The sequence below is a fragment of the Oncorhynchus nerka genome, linkage group LG4 (genome assembly GCF_034236695.1).
Source record: "Oncorhynchus nerka isolate Pitt River linkage group LG4, Oner_Uvic_2.0, whole genome shotgun sequence".
Classification (NCBI taxonomy): domain Eukaryota; kingdom Metazoa; phylum Chordata; class Actinopteri; order Salmoniformes; family Salmonidae; genus Oncorhynchus; species Oncorhynchus nerka.
This window is the reverse complement of record NC_088399.1, coordinates 17,109,204-17,132,378: the sequence shown is the minus strand read 5'-3', so window position 1 is coordinate 17,132,378 and position 23,175 is coordinate 17,109,204. Positions and strand designations below refer to the sequence as shown.

The 23,175-nt window shown below is 42.0% G+C and overlaps 2 protein-coding genes across 3 annotated transcripts; both read right to left on the bottom strand.

Moving 5' to 3' along the window:
* Positions 1–901: 901 nt before the first annotated feature.
* pip5kl1 (phosphatidylinositol-4-phosphate 5-kinase-like 1) lies at positions 902–10,950 on the bottom strand. Its single transcript, XM_029648215.2, has 10 exons — positions 10,852–10,950; positions 8,808–9,008; positions 6,122–6,172; positions 5,712–5,866; positions 4,580–4,704; positions 4,436–4,470; positions 4,291–4,346; positions 4,069–4,181; positions 3,672–3,834; positions 902–2,928 (listed from the first exon to the last, which is right to left on the bottom strand). Exons 1-10 carry the CDS (start codon positions 10,864–10,866, stop codon positions 2,466–2,468), a joined length of 1,377 nt encoding a protein of 458 aa, XP_029504075.1. The 5' UTR covers positions 10,867–10,950; the 3' UTR covers positions 902–2,465.
* Positions 10,951–11,262: 312 nt separating this feature from the next.
* Positions 11,263–17,177, bottom strand: dpm2 (dolichyl-phosphate mannosyltransferase subunit 2, regulatory). 2 transcript variants are annotated; one of them, XM_029648204.2, is made up of 4 exons: positions 17,071–17,177; positions 15,883–15,972; positions 14,575–14,677; positions 11,263–12,882 (listed from the first exon to the last, which is right to left on the bottom strand). In XM_029648204.2, exons 1-4 carry the CDS (start codon positions 17,071–17,073, stop codon positions 12,830–12,832), a joined length of 249 nt encoding a protein of 82 aa, XP_029504064.1. In that variant the 5' UTR covers positions 17,074–17,177; the 3' UTR covers positions 11,263–12,829. The 2 variants fall into 2 exon arrangements, with proteins under 2 accessions (XP_029504064.1, XP_029504055.1); XM_029648195.2 differs by lacking the exon at positions 17,071–17,177 and adding an exon at positions 16,756–17,052.
* Between the last annotated feature and the right edge of the window lie 5,998 nt (positions 17,178–23,175).

Here is a 23,175-nt window from a genome sequence, read left to right as displayed (position 1 = left end):
ACCCACCACTGTGACCTGTATGCTCTCGTTGGCTGGCCCTCGCTTCATATTCATCGCAAAACCCACTGGCTCCAGGTCATCTATAAGTATTTTCTAGGTAAACCCCCGCCTTATCTCAGCTCACTGGTCACCATAGCAGCACCCACACGTAGCACGCGCTCCAGCAGGTATATTTCACTGGTCACCCCCATAGCCAATTCCTCCTTTGGCTGCATTTCCTTCCAGTTCTCTGCGGCCAATGACTGGAACAAACTGCAAAAATCACTGAAGCTGGAGACTCATATCTCCCTCACTAGCTTTAAGCACCTACTGTCAGAGCACTGTCAGAGCACCTGTCCATAGCCCATCTGTAAATAGCCCATCCAACTACCTCATCCCCATACTGTTATTTATTTTATTTTGCACCTTTGCACCCCAGTATCTCTACTTGCACACTCATCTTCTGCACATATATCACTCCAGTGTTTAATTACTATATTGTAATTATTTTGCCACTATGGCCTATTCATTGCCTTACCTCCCTTATTTGCACACACTGTATATAGACTTTTTCTATTGTATTATTGACTGTATGCTTGTTATTCCATGTGTAACTCTGTGTTGTTGTTTGTGTCGCACTGCTTGCTTTATCTTGGCCAGGTGCAGTTGTAAATGAGAACGGGTTCTCAACTAGCCTACCTGGTTAAATAAAGGTGAAAAAATAAAAAATAAAAAGAGCAGTGGTTCCCAACTAGGGACTTGAGGGGGTACTTCAGGTGTACTCTGGGCAGAGCAAAATTCAGTTGGTGGTACAGTAAGCAAAAAAGGTTGGGAACCACTGAACTACCTTTAGAGAGAGGGTACCTTCAGAGAGTTAGATACAAGCCCGTAAGCAAATAAGCAAAGTTCACACACACACACCTTAACTAAAAGTTATTTATGCATTGAGCAAAGGTTTCAGCACACGGCTATTATAGACAGAAGGCACAAACATGACTTTACCAGGGGTCAACAAGTTGAGCCAGGAGAGAGTATAGATGGTGGATTAGACTTAGCCATCCACACCATTACAAAGTAGCTTACATTAGTGAATATGTTGTAAAAATGACCACATAACTTAGTCCTCAAATCAGGGTATTTTATTTCCCCAACTTTGTGTGTATGTTTTTTATGCTACATCTTACATTCAAATAGGATGTAAAGTCAATTCTATTCATGGATAGAATAGATTTCTGTTTCTAGACAACTCAAACCCTGTAAATACAGTGCCTTACTTTCAAACAACAGTCAGACCCAGACAGAGTTGTGAAAAACAATCCTCATATTTCCCTGACTGACACAGGGTGTCGAGGGTGAGGTATAGAATGGAGCACCTCAAGAGGTTTAAAGCACATTTGTGTTATATTTTCTAACAGCAAGACTAAGTCTTTAGCCTACATTTCACCATAAAAACTGGGCAGTGTGAGTAATATCCCTTCTGATAGTTCAATTTGTGTATTTTCAACTTCCCTACGGTGTTACCTAGAGTGTCCAGGTTCTTCCCTAGGTAAGTCAAAAATAAGATACAATTTCCAGAAGTGAACTTTCCCTTTAAAAAAATGTGTTGGTCATCATAAGAACCAGGCAGTCTTATAAAGGTTGTGTTTCCCTGTTCAGACATTGCATGCATCAACCAATGGTTGCGTGCCACATCATCGACTGTGCAGTCGGGCACCAGATTGCTATGACATATGATGTGGTTAGCTGATATGTAAAATACTTATCCAGGCATTGTAAGATCTGACATGCGTTAGCAATGTCTGAGCAGGGGAACAGAACCTTTATGACTACCGTTTGTCATCACTTTTAAACGTTAACCCTTTATACTGACCTTGCCATGACCGCACAAAGAATACAAAATAAAAAAAATAAAAAGATATATATATATATACATACACACTGCACAATCATATCGGGAGAGTATATTCACTTGGTCAGTTGAACAGTGAAAACACAGCTTTTAAAAATACAACAAAATTGCACAGGGATAAACACTTCAAAGTACAATTGTAAAAATAAAAATAAATCCATATCAGGTGGCAAATTTGTACAATTATTTTGGTTTTCAGCATTCACTTGCTAATTGAACTTCAACAATTAAAAAACGATTATACTTTGGAGAATCAGCTAATTAATTCATAGCACTTGATTATAAATGTCGCACCTTTTTCTTTGTTTACTTAACAAAGAATATGAAAAGGAAACCCATGAATTTGCAATGGTGAATATTATATTTGTATATAATGGTTTATATTTGTTTTAGCTTTGGTCTGGAGATGTGGAAACATGAAAGTAACTGCTCCTTGATCAATCTGAAATTATAGTGCTTTAAAAACATAGCTTCATGTCTCTGGTCAGTGTCCAACTTGTGTGCATGCAAACGTTTGTTCTTGGGCAGACAGTCTGCTACTGGGACTAACCATCCTCATCCTCCCCTTTTTCTGAGTCTACTTGGTGTGGTCCTGTACCCACTGGCAGAGCCTAAGGCAGTAAGAGGTGGGGCTGACGGTGGAGAAGGCCTGCCCTGGGTGCCGCAGTCTCTTCCACCAATGCTCCAGCCTCTTCTTGAAGCTGTAGACAGTGAAGATGTCAATGATGCCCACAAAGTAGCGATGCTCCGGTCCGTCAATGACGTGTAGCGGGTTCTTGAAGTTGGGCAGCAGCCGGCGGTTCTGGGCCTGGAAGTCCCTGAGCACCATCGAATCTGTGACCGACCCGGCCGGCTGCTCAGTACAGGTTCTCCCGGAAAGGGCACTGCCCGGGTCACTTCCTCCCCGTGATTCGGCAACGCTGCCACTTCCTGTCCCGCCATCCATCTCTGACACCGACAGGTTGGAGTCTTCCTCTGGGACCACCCCTGGAACAGTGGGCATGCCCGCATGGGTGGGGCTTGAGCCAGTGATCACTGACCTGAGAGGTTAAAGTGGAGAGGGGGTAACCAGAGTCAATAGAAACCAACAACCATCTGAAAAGGTTAAAGAGGAGAAGGGGTAACCAGAGTCAATAGAAACCAACGACCATCTGAAAATGTTAAAGCGGAGAAGGGGTAACCAGAGTCAATAGAAACCAACAACCATCTGAAAAGGTTAAAGAGGAGAAGGGGTAACCAGTCAATAGAAACCAACAACCATCTGAAAAGGTTAAAGAGGAGAAGGGGTAACCAGAGTTAATAGAAACCAACAACCATCTGAAAAGGTTAAAGCGGAGAAGGGGTAACCAGAGTCAATAAAAACCAACAACCATCTGAAAAGGTTAAAGAGGAGAAGGGGTAACCAGAGTTAATAGAAACGAACAACCATCTGAAAAGGTTAAAGCGGAGAAGGGGTAACCAGAGTCAATAGAAACCAACAACCATCTGAAAAGGTTAAAGCGGAGAAGGGGTAACCAGAGTCAATAGAAACCAACAACCATCTGAATAGGTTAAAGAGGAGAAGGGGTAACGAGAGTTAATAGAAACCAACAGCCATCTGAAAAGGTTAAAGCGGAGAAGGGGTAACCAGAGTCAATAGAAACCAACAACCATCTGAAAAGGTTAAAGAGGAGAAGGGGTAACGAGAGTTAATAGAAACCAACAGCCATCTGAAAACGTTAAAGAGGAGAGGGGGTAACCATCAAGAAAGAATTGAAAAAAAAAAAATACAATTTCCACCCACTTTTTTGTGCGCATGATAAGGGTGGCAAAAGAGAGGCCCTGGTGGCGTTCGTCCTGGTGCAGGGGCTGATGGCCCACCAGGAGGCTGTAGTCCAGCACGTTGAGTCTCTGCAAGAACGACGTGTCAATCTCCACCTGCCGGAGCAGCCACGGCCGCTGCTGGTCTATCAGCACAAACATATATATGAATTAACTGCATGTACCACTTACTACCTGTTACAGTGTAATAATATGGGTTATTAAAATGGATGTTACTCTACTATAAGCATGACCAGACTGGCCTATCTCAATTACTACAATATACCTGTAAAGTATTTTTTTCATTGTAGTCAGTCATCTGGTACACATGTGACATAACGCTTGCTGTAACATACTATGACAGGATTCGTTCCTCTTACCCAGAGTGATATACTGGCCCTTGAAGTTCAAGTCCTTGAGGACAACAATAACCTGGCTACCCTCAGGGGCGGGGTCTGTCCACCGGCTCACCTCACAACCCTTGATGTCATACCTGCAACAAAAGACAACAGAGAACAAAGTCAGTATAGCAGTATTGCTACCAGAGCCTGTAATATAGTCCCTACTCCAGACTTTTTGGTTTAACTCTGAAACAGGCTTACCTGGCATTTATTCGATCGTCAGGATAAAAAACACTCTGCATTACAATAAAGTACTTCTGTGAAAAGGGTAAGACAAGGCATGAACAAAGTTGTAGATAATTACACACACTATGCCTATGAATAACAATCTATATTCAGTATGTACCTTCCTCCTATGGGAAATGTTTATCCTGTGGACACCTTGAAAACAAACCAAACCGAAAGTGAGTCAAATGCAAAGCTATGGTAGCTAAGAGAACTAAAAACAGATACAAAGATTTTCCATGAGAGTCCATCCTGTTAGTCTTACCTAAGAACTTGACCAGCAGTGAATGGGGATACTTCTCTAGGTGCTCCATGTAGATTCTCAGATTGGACAGGAGGAATTTCACCTCTCTCTTATTCTGGGTCTTCAAGAAAAAACACTTATCGTTCCTGGAAGAGAAAGACAGATGCAGAGATCAGGCTCAGAACAGAGCGGCACATTTTGCTCTTAATTCTAATCAGAGGTGTCACGAATCTCGCCGAAGATGGTGCCTCTTCCTGTTCGGGCGGCGGTCGTCGTCGCCAGCCTATTAGCTGCCATCGATTCCCTTTCCGTTTGTTTCTGTTTATTGGGTTTAATTGAGTACACCTGTTTTGAGTTAGTGTTTGTTTGTAGGCTATTTAAGGGCACTAGGCCCGCTGGGTATTTGTGCGGGCTTGTTTTCTGTTATCTGGTGTATGAGTGTTATCAGTATTTTTCCGGACAGTTTTAGTCCGTTGTATTTTGGGACGGGTTGTTTCATGCGCCCTGGTGTTTTGCATGTCGTGGCTCCACAGTCTATGGAATAAAATATCCACGTACTGAATTACCTGCTCTCTGCGCTTGACTCCTCCACTCACCATTGTTAGAAGTTGTAACAAGAGGGCTGATATAAATACTATGCATGCCAGTCTCTCTTGGCTAAGAGGTGAGGAGAGTCTGACTGCATCACTTCTTCTTTTTATAAGAAACATTGTGTTAAATCCCAAATTGTTTGCATAGTCAACTTATACACAGCTCTGACGCACACACTTATCGCACCAGACATGCCAGCAGGGGTCTTGCGGCACAAAATCTATCCCCTATTTGACCTAGATAGTTTGTGTTTATGCATCGATATGTAGGCTACGTGTGCCTTTAATAAAAATGTATATAGTTCGGTCCTTGAGCTGTTCTTGTCTATTGATGTACTGTATTATGTCATTCTGTATTATGTTTCATGTTTTGTGTGGACCCCAGGAAGAGTAGCTGCTGCTTTTGCAACAGCTAATGGGGATCCATAATAAAATACCAAAATAGGACTAACAAAGGAACTCTTCTATATTTTCACTATTGCTGTATGTCTATGTGTGGTGAGAGAGATATACTCTAGCAGGAAAGGGAGAGATGAAGAGAGGAGTAGAATATGCTTACTCACGTCAGAAAGAAGTCAGCCTTGCTTTTGGAGTTGCTGATGAACTGCAGGTATGAGCCATCGAAGGAGAGAGAATGCTGATACTCCTTTTCTGTCATTCCCAGGGAGCGACGCAAGCTGGCAAACACTGGCCCTGCAAATGTCTCCATTTTAAAGTCCTACACACACACAGAGACAGAGAGAGAGAGAGTTATTTTGAGTTCAGATCTGATTGGTATCATCAGCAAACAGTAATGGAAATAAGGTGATAGATACTGCAGCAAGGTCATGGATGTAGGTCAAACAACCAGCCCAAGAATAGATCCTTGAGGAACTCCACACGATATCTTGGCTCTATTTAGATACCTGCTGTTTGCACAGACAAACTCCTCTGTATCAGTAAGAGATAGAGAGATTTTTGGAAATCAGCATACCTTATGTATTTGAGTGACTTCCAATCTGTAATCATCTTCTGACAATTCATCCTATGATAAAAAAAAAATTAAAAAATGGAATAATGGTTACCTGTAACATATACCAATTATGCAAAGCAATAAACATTTCTACAATCACTGTGGGTCAGATACATCTAACATTTTGCATCCTAAAAAGAAGGCATTTGTTTTATGTTTTCACTATTTTAAATGTTGTATTCACTACTAACATTCTGTGAATGTTCTACACAGCTACATTTTTAAATATGAAAAAAAAGACAATTAACAGCAATGACAGTCCAACAACAAAAATGTACAGATACCTTTCCTGTTGAACTCCTCTCAACTTTTCATGAAATCTAAACATTGCGACACAAAATGAGTTAACACACTACCAGAGGTGGGTCAACAGGGTGTGTGTGTGTGTAAGATAATACGTGAGTAAGAGACAACAGACTGGACATTCATGTATCACACTGCTGAGTCAGCAGGCTCCATTTGAATGTGTGTGTGTGTGTGTGTGTGTGTGTGTGTGTGTGTGTGTGTGTGTGTGTGTGTGTGTGTGTGTGTGTGTGTGTGTGTGTGTGTGTGTGTGTGTGTGTGTGTGTGTGTGTGTGTGTGTGTGTGTGTGTGTGTGTGTGGAAAAAAATTAAAATATATAAAAATCGTATTCAGCACCATAGGATCCGGCACAGCAACCAAACGCCAATGTAAAATGGTTTCTGCAAAGAAGTTCTCATGATTACACCCAAATCCAAGTCCCACTTGGCTCTAATATCAGCTTGGTCGCAGAGCATTTCGTATTATTCTGTTCGTAAATCCAAGACAGTCCATGTTTTTTAACCTTTATTTAACTAGACAAGTCAGTTAAGAACAAATTCTTATTTACAATGACGGCCTACTTGTAAAGCTACTCCGGCCAAACCGTCCCCTAGCCCGGACAATGCTGGGCCAATTGTGCACCGCCATATGGGACTCCCAAATCACGGCCGGTTGTGATACAGCCCGGGATCGAGCCCGTGTCTGTAGTGACGCCTCTAGCACTGCGATGCAGTGCCTTAGACACCTGCGCCACTCGGGTGGCCATAATATTATATGTTATGATATATTACGTTATGTTTGGTATGGTTACATTAAACAGATGATTACTTAAGCCAAAGGTTGAGAATTCTAATCTCATCACAGACAACTTTAGCATTTTAACTAATTAGCAACTTTTCAACTACTTACTACTTTTTAGCTATTTTGCATGTTAGCTAACCCCTCCCCTGACCTTAACCCTTTTAGCTAACCCTTCCCCTAACCTTAACACTTTAACCTAACTCCTACATTTTTATTTAACCCTAATTCTTAGCCTAGTTAACGTTAGCCACCTATCTAGAATTCATGACATATTGTATGTTTTGCATATTCGTAACATATAATACGAATTGAATTCGTAACATATCATACCAAATGGGTGATAGACATCCACAAATGAATACATGCCATACGAAAAAGTAACATATGGGGTGTCTCGGTTTTACTTACAGAATAATACCAAATGCTCTGAGATCAGGTTGCTAATATAATCCTGTTTTGTCCCCCTTCTCCATTGTAGGGACAACAACAGTGTTTGTCAGTTAAACAAAGCAAATGCACAAGCTACTAATAGCCACCTCCCCTAGCTCAGCCAAATACTCTGTTCCAAACCGGATACTTAGCAACTTTCCATCTGACCTTGGTGCTGATGACTTTTGGTCGATCTGAGGGCACCGGATGGGTGAAAGCAATATGGTAACGCCTCAACGCCTTCTCAGATCCGCACGGGCAAGTCATCAGAGCAAATAGTAGGGAGCAGGTTTTCAGTTTGTAATCGAAAGACGCCTCAATGATGTAAAGTCAAAATTGGGCATACGTCTTAAACAAAACAATTGTTGCAGAGAAGGTGCCATTGTAGCTAGTAGTAAGCTAACAAGCGGCTAACAAACTATGAGAACCATAACAATTTGAGCCTTTCTTATTGGAAAAGTCCAGGTAATCACTCCCTGTTCCAGTCCATTTTCTTCCGTTTGCTGCCTAATGAACATGACCCAGGGTTCTTCTGTATGGGGCCATAAGCCATGAGTAATACAGGTGGATGGAGCATGGCTCTATCTGATGAGCTCCTTTTGTTCATGTTACATCCCCACCCCTGTTGACCTTCTCATGGTCCTCTGGGCGAACTTGATGGAGGTGGAGTAAGTCAACAGTTACCCGCTACCAGGAAATCAAAATGTATCCAGTAAATAACCAAACATGAAAATGTTGACAATGGCATATGACAGGTGTATGTATATTGTTGTTTGTTTGGACCATTTAAAACTTGTTTTTGACTAGTTTCAGACCACTGTACATGGTTATGCACGCTGACAACACGATGCCCAGATCAAACTGTCTATCCCTTGTGAGCCTTGTAAAACATCTTAATCTACCACGTGTTTGCACTGGGTGTGACGTTTGTAAAATACCTGTACACAGGGCATTAAACACAAAGGGTTAAAAACAAGGTGTAAGTGAAGACAGTCTCGTGTTCTAACTTTGTTTTAAGTGTTCTATCCTCCACTGAAATAAACAGGTCAGATTTTTAACGTGGTGCAAACATGCTTAGTAAAATTTACTTAGAATACTTGCACCACACCTAATGTGACCCGTGGTTGGTGCTCACCGGTGGTGGGTTGTCGATGGTGGTCTGCACGGCTGCAGAGAGACCTTCCTTCATCATTGAGGTGAGGCTGTAGAACTCGTGCTGCTGGTCAATCTCAAACAGGCCCAGTAGCTTCCACTGCTGCCTCAGGCCCCCCCACATCGTCCTCTTCACTGTCCCAGTCCTCCGTGTCACCCCCGCCGGAACCCCAGACATCTCCATCTGGGGTGGGGATGCCACACACACACCAGAATGAGTGCTCAAGCACCAGCAATTGCAACCATCTCTACAAAATGCCACATCACTAAAAGGGCTGTTTGTCTCCATTAAAATGTAATGCCATTTACAAAAAAAGACAACTACGCAGGTAAGACCAGTTGGACCACGCAAGTTGGTCTTCCTATCGATTGACGTGAGGTAACTCATTGCTGGGCAAACCAGAGGTTGAAAATAAGTCGTGGCATGCAGAAAGTGACCACTGCAACAAAAGTGCAATGGCTCTATAGGCCTCAGAGAATGGAGAGCTTTTATTGGCCTGATATTAACTGACAGTGAAATCGAACAGGCCACATAAATTTGACCACAGAAGCCTTTCCTGTTAGGAACAAGCGAGTAGAGGGTAACTAAGGACTGTGAATATAGGCTAGTGTAGAGGGGCGGACTGGGACCAGCAATCACTAAGGACTGTGAATATAGGCTAGTGTACAGGGACAGACTGGGACCAGAAATCAGCCCTGACATTTCTAGCACACCTGACCCTTCTTTTCGTTGAGGCTCCCACACTGGCCCATTTTTTTCCTCAAGGCCCCTACACCGGTCCATTTTCTTCCTCGAGGCCCCTGCACCAGGCCATTTTTTCCTTGAGGCCCCCATTATTAGCCAAATAATTAAGGAGTGTGAATATAGGCTAGTGTAAAGGGGCGGACTGGAACCAGAAATCAGCCCTGACATTTCTAACACACCTGCCCCTTCTTTTCCTTGAGGTTCCCACACTGGCCCAATTTTTCCTCAAGGCCCCTACACCAGGCCATATTTTCTCTGAGGCCCACATTATTAGCCAAAAATGGATGATTTTGCACAAAAAACCTGAGTTAGACAGGCCCACTGGGCTAAAAAGGAACCAGCCCATCTGGCATTTCCCAAAATGACAGATGGCCAGTCCAGCCCTGCTAGTGTATCCCTCCTTCCCCCACATGGGATATGTAAATATGAACCATCAGTGATCATGGATCAACCAGCTGTCTCCTTGACAACACGCAGGAGAGGAACAAGTCTGTTCAAGTCCCTAGGGCCTAGATGAAGCTGTTGCTCTCAATGCGCCCCTGCAAGCCCTAGGGGCACTTTATCTGTTCAAGCACAGTGGCTGTAACTAATGAGGTCCTTGTTTTGGAGAGTACCCAGCTTCAAGCATCTATTAGCAAAATAACCATTTAATTAGTAGTTTTATTATGTTAAATCATGATGAATCAAGGATAAACCATTGATAAAATATAGGGTAGAAAATATGTTGTTTTTATCAACATGCAGAATCTTTGAAAGAGGACTCCATCCAATTTGAGTATCTGCACTGCTCTATATTGACCCACTGACCAGTGGAACAGAGTTGACACCACACCCACAGCAGTATACCAGCATAATAAAGTAGGCCTACACCTTTTGCCATATAGTAATACTCTATACATGTGTAGGGTATACAATCATATATGGGATATTATAGGACTAGCCATACAATAAAACAATAGGCTGAAAAGGGTTATTGCATGCGCATAACGGTGATATACAGCCAACCATTTCTGATAATGTTGGCCGGATGGTTTGAATATGGTGTTATTCTTTCCTGCCTAAATTAAACTTTTCACACACAATTCGGATACATCCTTCTGTCGTCTATCCGCTGCCTGTCATTGCGCGCATGGGATACCGACGGGTAAATTTAGCACGACTAAAAAAACTACAGTAGGCTACGTCCATATAGTCAAAAGCATATCCTAACAAAACATGCAATATTAAAATAATATTTGCGTTAACATTAGTAATAGATATTCCAAAATATGAAGATTCTTGCCTCAGTTTGGCTCATCGATGCCACTAATTCAGGTCCTCCCGTGTCTGCTCTATAGTTCCCGAGATCAGCGCATTCCTCCTATCCACGATTGACATAGCAATCCGTTCTTTCAATGAATGCGCGCAAGCGGGGATGTGGCGATAATGACACTGCGCGGAACCCCCAACAAGCTGCACCAGAAATCTCCTTTCACAAAGCATTAGCTCATGTCTGTGACCTGAAAATAACGCGGGCACACAGATGATAAAAAACGCCATATATGACACATTTTATGAGGAATAGTTTGTGATCAATGATATGACCTAAATCGTAGATGTATAGTCTACACAATAAAACATGATTATTTGAATCAATTCTCATTCATAGACCACATTCTAAACATTGAAATCCTGAATGAATTGTGCGAGAATGATCAATATAAACATTTTATTTTGTGAATACAGAGGACCTTAACCCTATACACCATCAACATTTTTAGACCTTGTTTTGTTCAACAGACTTTAGAAAATCGTCCATCATATCGGATGCTAAGTTATCTTGTACTTGAACTAGCCAAGCACTTAATGGTATTTAAAAGAATGACAGATTTCCTAATTTGCCACAATGATTATTTAAAATACCAAGTGCTTGTGTGGACATAATACATATGCTTGGATATCAAGTTGGGCCCTTTCAGTCTGTGAAGACTACAGTTACTAACTAAACAATTGACATTGGTCATTCTTAGCAACTAAGAACTCAAAATAAATCTTTAAGTCTTAAAACAGTGCCTGAAAAGACATCCAAAATGTGGTGAAATGGGACGCCAGTGAAACTTTGATCGAATCTGATATAGTACTCCCCAAAATCAGCTAATCTAATTCTTCTCCACATTATGAAGCCAGGATTTTATCTAGGGCTGACCACATACAGTGAAAGTGAATACTGACACATCGATTTCATCCCTTTTTTTCCTTTGCCTCCAACCCCCTTCGATGTGTGGAACAGATGTGGGTGGGGCTAGGCCTACGTAAGAGTTCAAATTTCAAAAAGATTCACAAAAGCTCTGACGAAGGCCTCACGCGTAAGCTTATTAAAGATCAGTGATACTATCAAGAGCAGTGTGCAGTTTCCTTTTTCCTTCATCTTGTTCAATTGTTGCCATGCACCTGCAAATAGGATTGCTCAGATGTGCGAGTGCCTTTTGAATTTTGTATCCCTGGCAAAGTGACAATGCTCCTTAAGGATAAATATAGCATCTGCAGCTATGCAGGGATTGACATTAAGGGTTGCCCTATTGCCTGGGTCAAGTGAAGTGAGCAGTTGCACAAGTTTGGCCTGCTCTGAGTTTGCCCCAATGGGCATGTAATGAAAAATAAATACATATAGAAATCAAACTGAAAAGAATTCCAGTAGCCTAAAGCTGATCTTTCTGGTTCATTCCCATTGTTTACACAAAAGAAAAACTATTTATGGCATTTATGGCAGTCGGGCAAGTTGAGCCTGCTATTCATGTTTTTACTGATAACAACCAAAATACAAAGAATTCCAGTACTGATCTGATTCCTTCCCTATGTGTAGGTGACAGGCAGGCCATAAATGGCAGTTTGTGTGTAAATAACTAATTTACATTTTCAGGGAAGTGATCGTAATCATTTGGCAACCAAAAAAAAGACTTCTGACTTGCCCGATGGGCAAGTGCCTTTCAGGCTTTAATGTCAATCTCTGACATGCATTGCCAACCACAAGGTTGTGGGTCTGAATAAGGAGAAGGGATAGGTGTTGGTGTACAGCAGCTCTTCAAGTCTTGTCTTATGTCTTTCAGTCATTAGATGTTTTCATCAGCTGTCAGAGAGAAGCCAGACTTTATTTTTGATTTCTCCCAACGGAATGTAAGGCAAGACGCTGGACCAGGGAGGTTCTAGTGAAGCTAATGTTAGCATAACTACTAGCGCTACATCCTGACCCGTCTGACAGCGTCTCTGTGACACCATCCCTCTTAGTCCACCTTAGGCTTGCGGTTCTTCCTGGTGACCACGCCAATGAAGGTACCTGAGGAGAGGAGAATATCTGTGGTTACTCTTAAAACGAGAAGAATAAGGTCACTGTTCTCATCAAGACCAGACTGAACTACAGTGGTGGCCAAATATATTGGCACTCTTGCACTTTTCTTAATTAATTCCCCATTTCTTCTAAAATAAGTTGATTTAAAAAAATAAAGTTTGGTCTCCACACCTTTGTTCTATTGTCAACATTGCAGAACCAACATTTCTTTGGGAGGGGAATGTTAATTAAGAAAATGTAAACAAATGGCATATACCCCGAGCTGACAAGGTAAAAATCAGTCATTCTGCCCCTGAGCTAGGCAATTAACCCACTGTTCACTGGGTGCCGAAGACATGGATGTTGATTAAGGCAGCCCCCTGCATCTCTCTGATTCAGAGGGGTTGGGTTAAATGTGGAAGACACATTTCATTTGAAGGCATTCAGTTGTACAACTGACTAGGTATCTCCCTTTCCCTTATATAAAAAAAATGGTTTTGGATGGGATTCAGATCTGGAGCAGTCGCTGCCCACTCCAGAACAGTCCAGTGTTTATTATTGAACCATTCCTGGGGGATTTAAAAATAAAATGTATGTGTGTTTGGGTTGTTGACCTGCTGGAAGACCCACGACCTTCAACAGAAACCCAGTTTTTAGACACTGGGTTGAACAATGCACTCCAAAACACCTTGATAATCTGCTGTTTTCATTATGTCTTGCACACGTTCAAGGCCCCTAGTACCAGAGGCATCAAAGCAAAGCATTCAAAGCATTAGTGAACCTCCCCCATGTTTGATTGTAGGGAGGTTGGTCTTTTCTTTGAATGCTTAATTTGGTCATTGGTAAACATAGGAAGACTCCAATGCTGAAAGAGACAAGAAAGACCATTTGAACTTTTGAACCATTTGAACTCCCATCTAAACATGCCTAAATCCTGGGGAAATGTTCTGTAGACCAATGAAACAAAATTTGGCAATACATCAACACTATGATTACCAATAACCAAATAAGCATTCAAAAATGTTCTGGAGTGGCCAGTGAGGAATCCAGATCTGGATCCCATCAAAAACCTTTGGGGAAATCTGAAAACAGCAGTTGGTGGAAGGCAACATTCAAAACATTGAAGAATTGGAGTCATTTGCAGCTAAAAAAGGTGGCCAAATTCCCAGTAGAAAGGTATAGCAAGCAGCTCATAGATGGCTAAAATACTTTGTTTTGTTGTTATCTTCGCAAAAGGATGTTTAACCAAATATTAGCTCCTGGGTGCCAAAAATTGTGTCCATGCCATTTGTTTAAATTTTCTTAATTAAACATTGTAAACTTATAAGTTCCCCCCAAAAAAATGGTTCTGCCATGTGACAATCCAATAACAACGTGTGGAGACAATGTTTTTTATCTTCTAAGTTCAACTTATTTTAGAAGAAATGGGGAATTATTTAAGAAAAGTGCAAGGCTACCAATATATTTGGCCACCATTGTAGGTGCCACATATTCACCAATTTGGGTGTATTGCATATGGATCTGTTCATGCCCAGTTAGGCTGTTCTGTGATTTGTAGACCATCAGATGTCATCTCAGCTGCACCTAGCTCAGGGAGGTCCTTGTGAACAACCAGAATGCCTTATATCCTATGTATGTCCAGTCCTTTTAGATGGACAGGCTGAGAGTAGGGAACAGGCAAGGGAGCATTCAAGAACTCACCTACACAGAGCAGCAGTATCAATGCTGCAATCCCAGGTAGAATGACAGAGTACTCCCGTGGAAGGAAATACTGGTGGACCACATGATCGCTGTCCACGAAGGGCTGGAAAAGGTACAATATCCCACGAGTTAGTAGACACAAACAATACATAATCTTCTATTGGATTTCTGGCAACGAGTTTAACTTGCAAATTACAATGCAAAGTCAACATTCTCGAATGTGTGGACCTCCAACGATCTTTCTAGTACCATTTGAAAGTTGAAATTTCATTCCCATTTTAGTACATTTATCAGCTAAAACATGACACCCACCCTGTTTTCAAGAGCATGTTGTGTCTCAACCGATGGCCGGCACAACACAATAAAGTTAGATGACGTAAAATAGGGCCTAAACTACAACAAATTAGTTGGTGTTTTTAGATCATTTACGTTATAACATGTTCTTTTAAATTTAAAAAATCTCAAATGATAAAATAGTTTGCTAACTCTGTTTGTAAGCGTTTAAATTATATCAATCTCAACCGTTTGTCTTTTCCAGTGATGAAGACATGTATATCTCATGGTATGGTGGTGTATGCAAAATGGGTCAACTTTCAGCATCTTTATTTCTTTAATGTTTCGGCATTCAGGCCCAAAAAGTAGCTTTCTGAGCACTTCTACAATGGGAAAATATTTTTCTAATCAAAAGGCGGGCTGTCAAAAGATGATTCAATTCAAATGGATGGACTCGTTGGCAAGACATCACAAACCAATTTTGGACCAGAATAGCAGTTCTAGGCTATACCTAGCTACAGATTGTTATACCAGATAATGTGATTTAACCAAATAGTTTTGGTATCCATTACTTGGCGTTACAGGATAGATACTGTTTGGTGTAGGACAAAGAATTTTCGACCAACCTTAGCAATACTGTCTTAATCGTTGATTCGTGGAAACAGGAGAACGACGCCAGTATCACCAAGGTTGGTCGAAAATTCTCTGTTCTACACCAAACAGTACCTATCCTGTAACTCCCAGGAATGGACATAAAAGTTAAATCACATTATCTGGTGTAACAATCTGTAGCTAGGCTATAACTACCACACAGGGGGCTGCTGAGGGGAGCACAGCTCATGTCTGGAACGGCACAAATGGAATGGCATCAAGCCCCCATGTAAAAAAAAAATGTTCACCTTTATTTAACCAGCTGGCTAGTTGAGAACAAGTTCTCATTTACAACTGCGTCCTGGCCAAGATAAAGCAAAGCAGTGCGACAAAAAAAAACAGTTACACACCCAATTAAGGTGCTACCAACCTCCTGTGACCTACCAGTATGATGACCCAGATTGTGTAGTATGTAAATAATAGGAGGCTGAAGCCAACCAGGCCCATGCCAACTGCTCGATCTGTCCCTGATGCCTGCAAGAAATTAAGACAAAATGTATGAGTGTGAGGTTAAACTGAGAAAATACTGTATTACGCTATTATTGAGATAATAATAAAGTACCACCATATGAGTCATAATACCCATAAAAGTGTGCAGTCAAACAGGGAAATGGTTCCAATCATTTTTCAGCCGTTCACTTGTCCTATAGGGGATTTTCTAAACACTTAATATAGGGGCTGCGTTTTGTGTAGGCTTACCCTCGCGTGATGTTTTGATAACCGTGTAAATCTCTCTTGGACAAAGTGACTTTTATAAATATATTCGCCAGTATTTACCCCTAACAAAAGAAACGCTAAATATCTGCTAATGTGGCTATCATAATGAACCACAAATGCCATGATGATCTGGAGACTGCCGAATCGAGGCAACGCTAAGAATCTCTGGATTAACTATCTAATGTTGGCTAAATGTAGTAATAAAATTTCTTTAAAATGTACCTGTTAGCAAAGGTGCCAGCTAAAGATGACATAGAGCTGTAGAGCTGAATATATTGACAAGTCACCTTGTCTGAGGGATTTACATGGTTATCTAAACGTCACGCCAGGGGATGCCTAGATTAAACACAGCCCTTATTTTAAGTGTTCCTAAAATACCCTATGGGAAACAATGAATGGTGGAAAATTGGAACCATTTCCCTGTTTGACCGCTAGGTTTTATGGGTATTATGATACATCGACTGTGGGGTTCTATAGGCTAGCTATTATTAGAACAGCATTATAGGTCAGCCTGGTTGGATAGTCAGGCAAGGTAGTTACGTTTCCTTTCATAATCCGTCTGGGTGATAAAATGAACCATGCACGACACATGAAAACGACGATAGTGTGATAGCTAGCTGTCTGTAACTACCATACAGACATGAGGGATTACAGCTAGTTAAGTAATGTTAGTATCTAGCTAGCTAGCGAGTTCGTGCAACTCTTCTGGCTTTCACTTAGTCTCTGTAGATTCCCTAACGAAATTGTATCAGCTATTCCGTAGAAATTTAAATTATCTTGTGGCTATAAAATAAATAGTAACACTATACAGGTTATATTACAAAATGGCTAGTAGCCCTGGCAATTATCTTTTACCATTTCTAACGTGTTGTTTCCGCGTTTGAATCACATCCGCAAACTGCGAGCGTGACCCGGATGATGAAGAAAATAGGTAAACGGTCTGTCCATACCCTCGCCTAAACCCAAAATAGGTACATGTTCGGTGCATACCCTCGCCTAAACCCTACTCAAACCGTTTAAATTCAATGCGGTCACGTCTTTTGGAAGTCGCAAGGATTCTGTTTAGACTACCACAAACAGTGATGCCAATTTAGCAATTTTGTTGCTAGATTTAGCAACTTTTCAGACTACCCAGGCAACTTTTTTTATAACGGCACCTAGCAACAAATGTAGCTACTTTTAAAAATGTATTTGTAACTTTTGAAAAGTGACTTAAACGCTAAAATGCACGCATTTTCCCTCTAAATTACACAAACAAGATTTTCTCTGTCACACACTCGGTCACAATACACGTGCCCGGCGACCTCAGCAGCAGGCGCTCAGCTCGTGCACAGCCAGCAGCAATTTCTGCAAATTGCAAATCATTTTTGGCTGACTGCAGCTGCCTGTGCACGAGCTGAGCGTCTGCTGCTGACGTCACTCACAATGCACTTTTGCAGCCAGGCATGATAACTAACTACCAATACACTGCTTAAAACTATAATTGTTCAGAATGTGTAGGTTTACTAGATAAAAAGAAAAGTAAAATGTAATCGTTCAATAATTAAGTGTCGCGTTTAAAAATAAAAATATCTGATCATATAAAATGTGTTGCATTTATTACTTTTACAAATAAAAATGTGATAAACAAACAAATCTAAACTAACAAATGTCAAATCATATTTTTCACCGAGATGGCCAGTCAATTTGAGTAACGTTATTGTGTATTCTACATAATGACGCTAAGCCAAGCAGACCAGATCACCTTGCCATAAATAAATACAATTGAAGTCAATTATCTTCAAATTTTATCATGTTATTATTAAACCTGCTAGCTACATACATTGCTAGGCTTACTGTTCTTCAGTTTGTCAATGACAATATCAAACCTATTTTTTTATTTTTTTTATTTCATCTTTATTTAACCAGGTAGGCTAGTTGAGAACAAGTTCTCATTTACAACTGTGACCTGGTCAAGAAAAAGCAAAGCAGTGCAACACAAACAACAAAAACACAGTTACACATGGAATAAACAAACATACAGTCAATAAAACAATAGAAAAAAAGTATATATACTGTGTGTGCAAATGAGGTAAGATAAGGGAGGTAAGGCAATAAATAGGACATAGTGGCTAAATAATTACAATTTAGCAATTAAGCACTGGAGTGATAGATGTGCAGAAGATGAATGTCCAAGTAGAGATACGGGGTGCAAAGGAGCAAAAATAAATAACCGTATGGGGATGAGGTAGTTGGATGGGCCATGTACAGGTGCGGTGATCTGTGAGCTGCTCTGACAGCTGGTGCTTAAAGTTAGTGAGGGAGATATGAGTCTCCAGCTTCAGTGATTTTTACAATTCGTTTCAGTCATTGGCAGCAGAGAACTGGAAGGAAAGGCGGCCAAAGTAGAAATTGGCTCTGGGGGTGACCAGTGAAATATACCTGATAGAGAGATTGTTACGGGTGGGTGCTGCAATGGTGACCAGTGAGCTGAGATAAGGCGGGGCTTTACCTAGCAAAGACTTATAGATGACCTGGAGCCAGTGGTTTGGCAACGAATATAAAGCGAGGGCCATCTAACGAGAGCATACAGGTCGCAGTGATGGGTAGTATATGGGGCTTTGGTGACAAAACGGATGGCACTGTGATAGACTGTCATGACATTGCCCTCTTTGGGTACAGCAAGCCCCCTATCTCCTACACCCAGGCTGCTGTGGTCAGAGAGAGGTCGTAAATTCCTGGAGATGATCTCCTCATGGTCACAGTATAGAGACAGAGTGAATTTTCATAGAGAACAAAGGAATTTCTTCCACCTCACAGAACTTGTTGTCCGAGCAACATTTATGTTCTGGTGAAGGTATAAAAGATCGGTGAAGAATCCAGCTACGAACTGGTCCATTTGGTACAATATTGTGAAACTCATGGGAGACAATATGGCCACATTACCATAACGCTGTTTATATAATAGCCTCAGATATGAGGCTTACATCTAATTGTTGTATAACGAGAGGGCCAAGGTTTGAGACCAGACTGCTGAATCTTTTAACCATCCCACGTGGTTAAACTCTTAGACTATCGATACCGACAGAATAAAAACAAGTCTGATATTAATTACTAGTCTGCAGCTAGGAATTCGGTATCATTGAACGCGAAGACCGACAACTGCCGAAACATCTATCCATAACGACATGAATGAATGTCACTCTGAACTATCCATTCTAACCACGATGGAGAGGGCGGACAAACTCTCCAACAGAAACAAACTTTTCAACAGAGACCCCGACGACACACTGAGCGTAAATATATATATTGATTGCAATTGTTCCCGAATGAGTGGGCGTTCATGTGCAAATGATTAGCATTTAAATTGTTATAATTATCAACTGTGTGTTGTCATCTCAGTCGACCCCCACTCCCCTTTTGTCTAATAAGCCACCATGCCGGTTTAGCCCACTAGGACACATTCCCCTATCATTTCTTGTAACCATATTTACTTTGTTTGTTTGTGCACTTCTGTGATTGTTTAGTTAGTTAAATGATTTAAGACAATTGATGTATGGATGACTCATAGTGAAGACTGGGTTCGTGCAGATAACCAACAATTTACAACATTTGGAATGAGACTAACGTGAGGTAAAGAAGAATTCATTGATCAGATATGAAAATAACTGAAAAGTTATATTAGGGAAATTATAACTTTGTAATCTGAATATTTTCCTTGGTGCCCCGACTTCCTAGTTAATTACAGTTACATGATTAATCAGTTAAATCGCGTAATAATAATTACAGAGAATCTTTGATAAAAACTAAGTATTCAGTTAATGATAGTAAAGGCACGGCAACTGCATCCAATTTGCTGAGTAGTGTTGGAGGCTATTTTGTAAATGACATCGCCGAAGTCAAGGATCGGCAGGATAGTCAGTTTTACGAGGGTATGTTTGGCAGCATGAGTGAAGGATGCCTTGTTGCGAAATGGGAAGCCGATTCTATTCGATTTAATTTTGGATTGGAGATGCTTAATGTGAGTCTGGAAGGAGAGTTTACAGTCTACCCAAACACCTAGGTATTTGTAGTTGTCCACATATTCTAAGTCAGAACCGTCCAGAGTAGTGATGCTGGACGGGCGGGCAGGTGCGGGCAGCGATCGGTTGAAGAGCATGCATTTAGTTGGTACTTGCATTTAAGAGCAGTTGGAGGCCACGGAAGGAGAGTTGTATGGCATTGAAGCTCGTCTGGAGGTTAGTTAACACAGTGTCCAAAGAAGGGCCAGAAGTCTACAGAATGGTGTCGTCTGCGTAGAGGTGGATCAGAGAATCACCAGCAGCAAGAGCAACATCATTGATGTATACAGAGAAAAGAGTCTGCCTGAGAATTGAACCGTGTGGCACCCCCATAGAGACTACACGAGGTCCGGACAACAGGCCCTTCGATTTGACACACTGAACTCTGTCTGAGAAGTAGTTGGTGAACCAGGTGAGGCAGTCATTTGAGAAACCAAGTCTGCCGATAAGTATGTGGTGATTGACAGAGTCGAAAGTCTTGGCCATGGTGATGAATACAGCTACACAGTATTGTCTCCTATCAATGGTGGTTATGATATCGTTTAGGACCTTAAGCGTGGCTGAGGTGCACCCATGACCAGCTCGGAAACCAGATTGCAGACCTTAGAAAGGCAGAGTAGGATAGATATAGGTCTGTAGCAGTTTGGGTCTAGAGTGTCTCCCCCTTTGAAGAGGGGGATGACCGCGGCAGCTTTCCAATCTTTGGGGATCTCAGACGATACGAAAGAGAGATTGAACGGGCTAGTAATAGGGTTTGCAACAATTTCAGCAGCTAATTTTAGAAAGAAAGGGTCCAGATTATCTAGCCCTGCCGATTTGTAGGGGTCCAGATTTTGCAGCTCTTTCAGAACATCAGCAATCTGGATTTGGGTGAAGGAGAAATGGGGGAGGCTTGGGAAAGATGCTGTGGGGGGTGCAGGGCTGTTGACCAGGTTAGGAGTGGCCAGGTGGAGAGCATGGCCAGCTGTAGTAAAATGCTTATTGAAATACTCAAATATTGTGAATTTATCAGTGGCGACAGTGTTTCCTAACCTCAGTGCAGTGGGCAGCTGGGAGGAGGTGCTCTTATTCTCCATGGACTTTACAGTGTCCCAGAACTTTTTGGAGTTTGTGCTGCAGGATGCAAATTTCTGTTTGAAGAAGCTAGCCTAACTCCCTGTGTATATTGGTTCCTAACTTCCCTGAAAAGTTGCATATCGCGGGGGCTATTCGATGCTAATGCCGTACGCCACAGGATGTTTTTGTGCTGGTCAAGGGCAGTCAGGTCTGGAGTGAACCAAGGGCTATATCTGTTCCTGGTTCAACATTTTTTGAATGGTGCATGCTTATTTAAGATTGTGAGGAAAGCACTTTTAAAATAATAACCAGGCATCTTCTACTGACGGAATGAGGTCAATATCCTTCCAGGATACCCGGGCCAGGTTGATTAGAAAGGCCTGCTCGCTGAAGTGTTTTAGGCAGCGTTTGACAGTGATGAGTGGTGGTCGTTTGACCGCAGACCCATTACGGACGCAAGCAATGAGGCAGTGATCGCTGAGATCCTAGTTGGAGACAGCAGAGGTGTATTTGGAGGGCAGGTTGGTATCTATGAGGGTGCCTGTGTTTACAGATTTGGGGTTGTACCTGGTAGGTTCATTGATAATTTGTGTGAGATTGAGGGCATCAAGCTTAGATTGTAGGATGGCCGGGGTGTTAAGCATGTCCCAGTTTAGGTCACCTAACAGCGCGAGCTCTGAAGGTAGATGAAGGCAATCAATTCAGGGCAATGGTGTTCAGGGCGCAGCTGGAGGCAAAAGGTGGTCTATAGCAAGCTGCAATGGTGAGAGACTTGTTTCTGGAAAGGAGGATTTTTAAAAGTCGAAGCTCAAATTGTTTTGGCACAGACCTGGATAGTAAGACAGAACTCTGCAGGCTATCTCTGCAGTAGATTGCAACTCCGCCCCCTTTGGCAGTTCTATCTTGTCGGAAAATGTTATAGTTAGGGATGGAAATTTCAGGGGTTTTTGTGGCCTTCCTAAGCCAGGATTCAGACACGGCTAGGAAATCCGGGTTGGCAGAATGTGCTAAAGCAGTGAATAAAACAAACTTAGGGAGGAGGCTTCTAATGTTAACATGCATGAAACCAAGGCTTTTTTGGTTACAGAAGTCAACAAATGATAGTGCCTGGGGAATGGGAGTGGAGCTAGGCACTGCAAGGCCTGGATTAACCTCTACATCACCAGAGGTGCAGAAGAGTAGGATAAGGGTACGGCTAAGGGCTATAAGAACTGGTCGTCTAGTATGTTCGGAACAAAGAGTAAAAGAAGCATGTTTCTGGGCGCAGTAGAATAGATTCAATGCATAATGTACAGACAAAGGTATGGTGGGATGTGAATACAGTGGAGGTAAACCTAGGCATTGAGTGATGATGAGAGAGGTATAGTCTCTAGAGACATCAATTAAACCAGGTGAGGTCGCCGCATGTGTGGGAGGTGGGACAAGAGGGTTAGCTGAGGCATATTAAGCAGGGCTGGAGGCTCTACATTGAAATAAGACAATCACTAACCAAAACAGAAATGGACAAGGCATATTGACATTAGGGAGAGGCATGCGTAGCCGAGTGATCATAGGGTCCAATGAGTAGCTGGACGGGCTGGAGCCATGGCGATTCAGACAGGTACCAGGCCGGGACTAGCAGGCTAGCAGAAGGGCTTTAGAGGGACGTCACGATGGACGAAGTCTGTTGTAGCCCCCTTGTGCGGATTACGTCGGCAAACCAGTCGTGATGGATCAGCAGGGGTCTGTGTAGTAAAAGTGTCCAGGCCAATTGGCAAAATCGATATAGTAGCCCAAGAAAGCGACTGATGGACCACCTCAGCTAACAGTCCGGTATGCTCTAGACGGCTAGCAGATGGGCATTCAGGGGACGCCGTGACGGAGG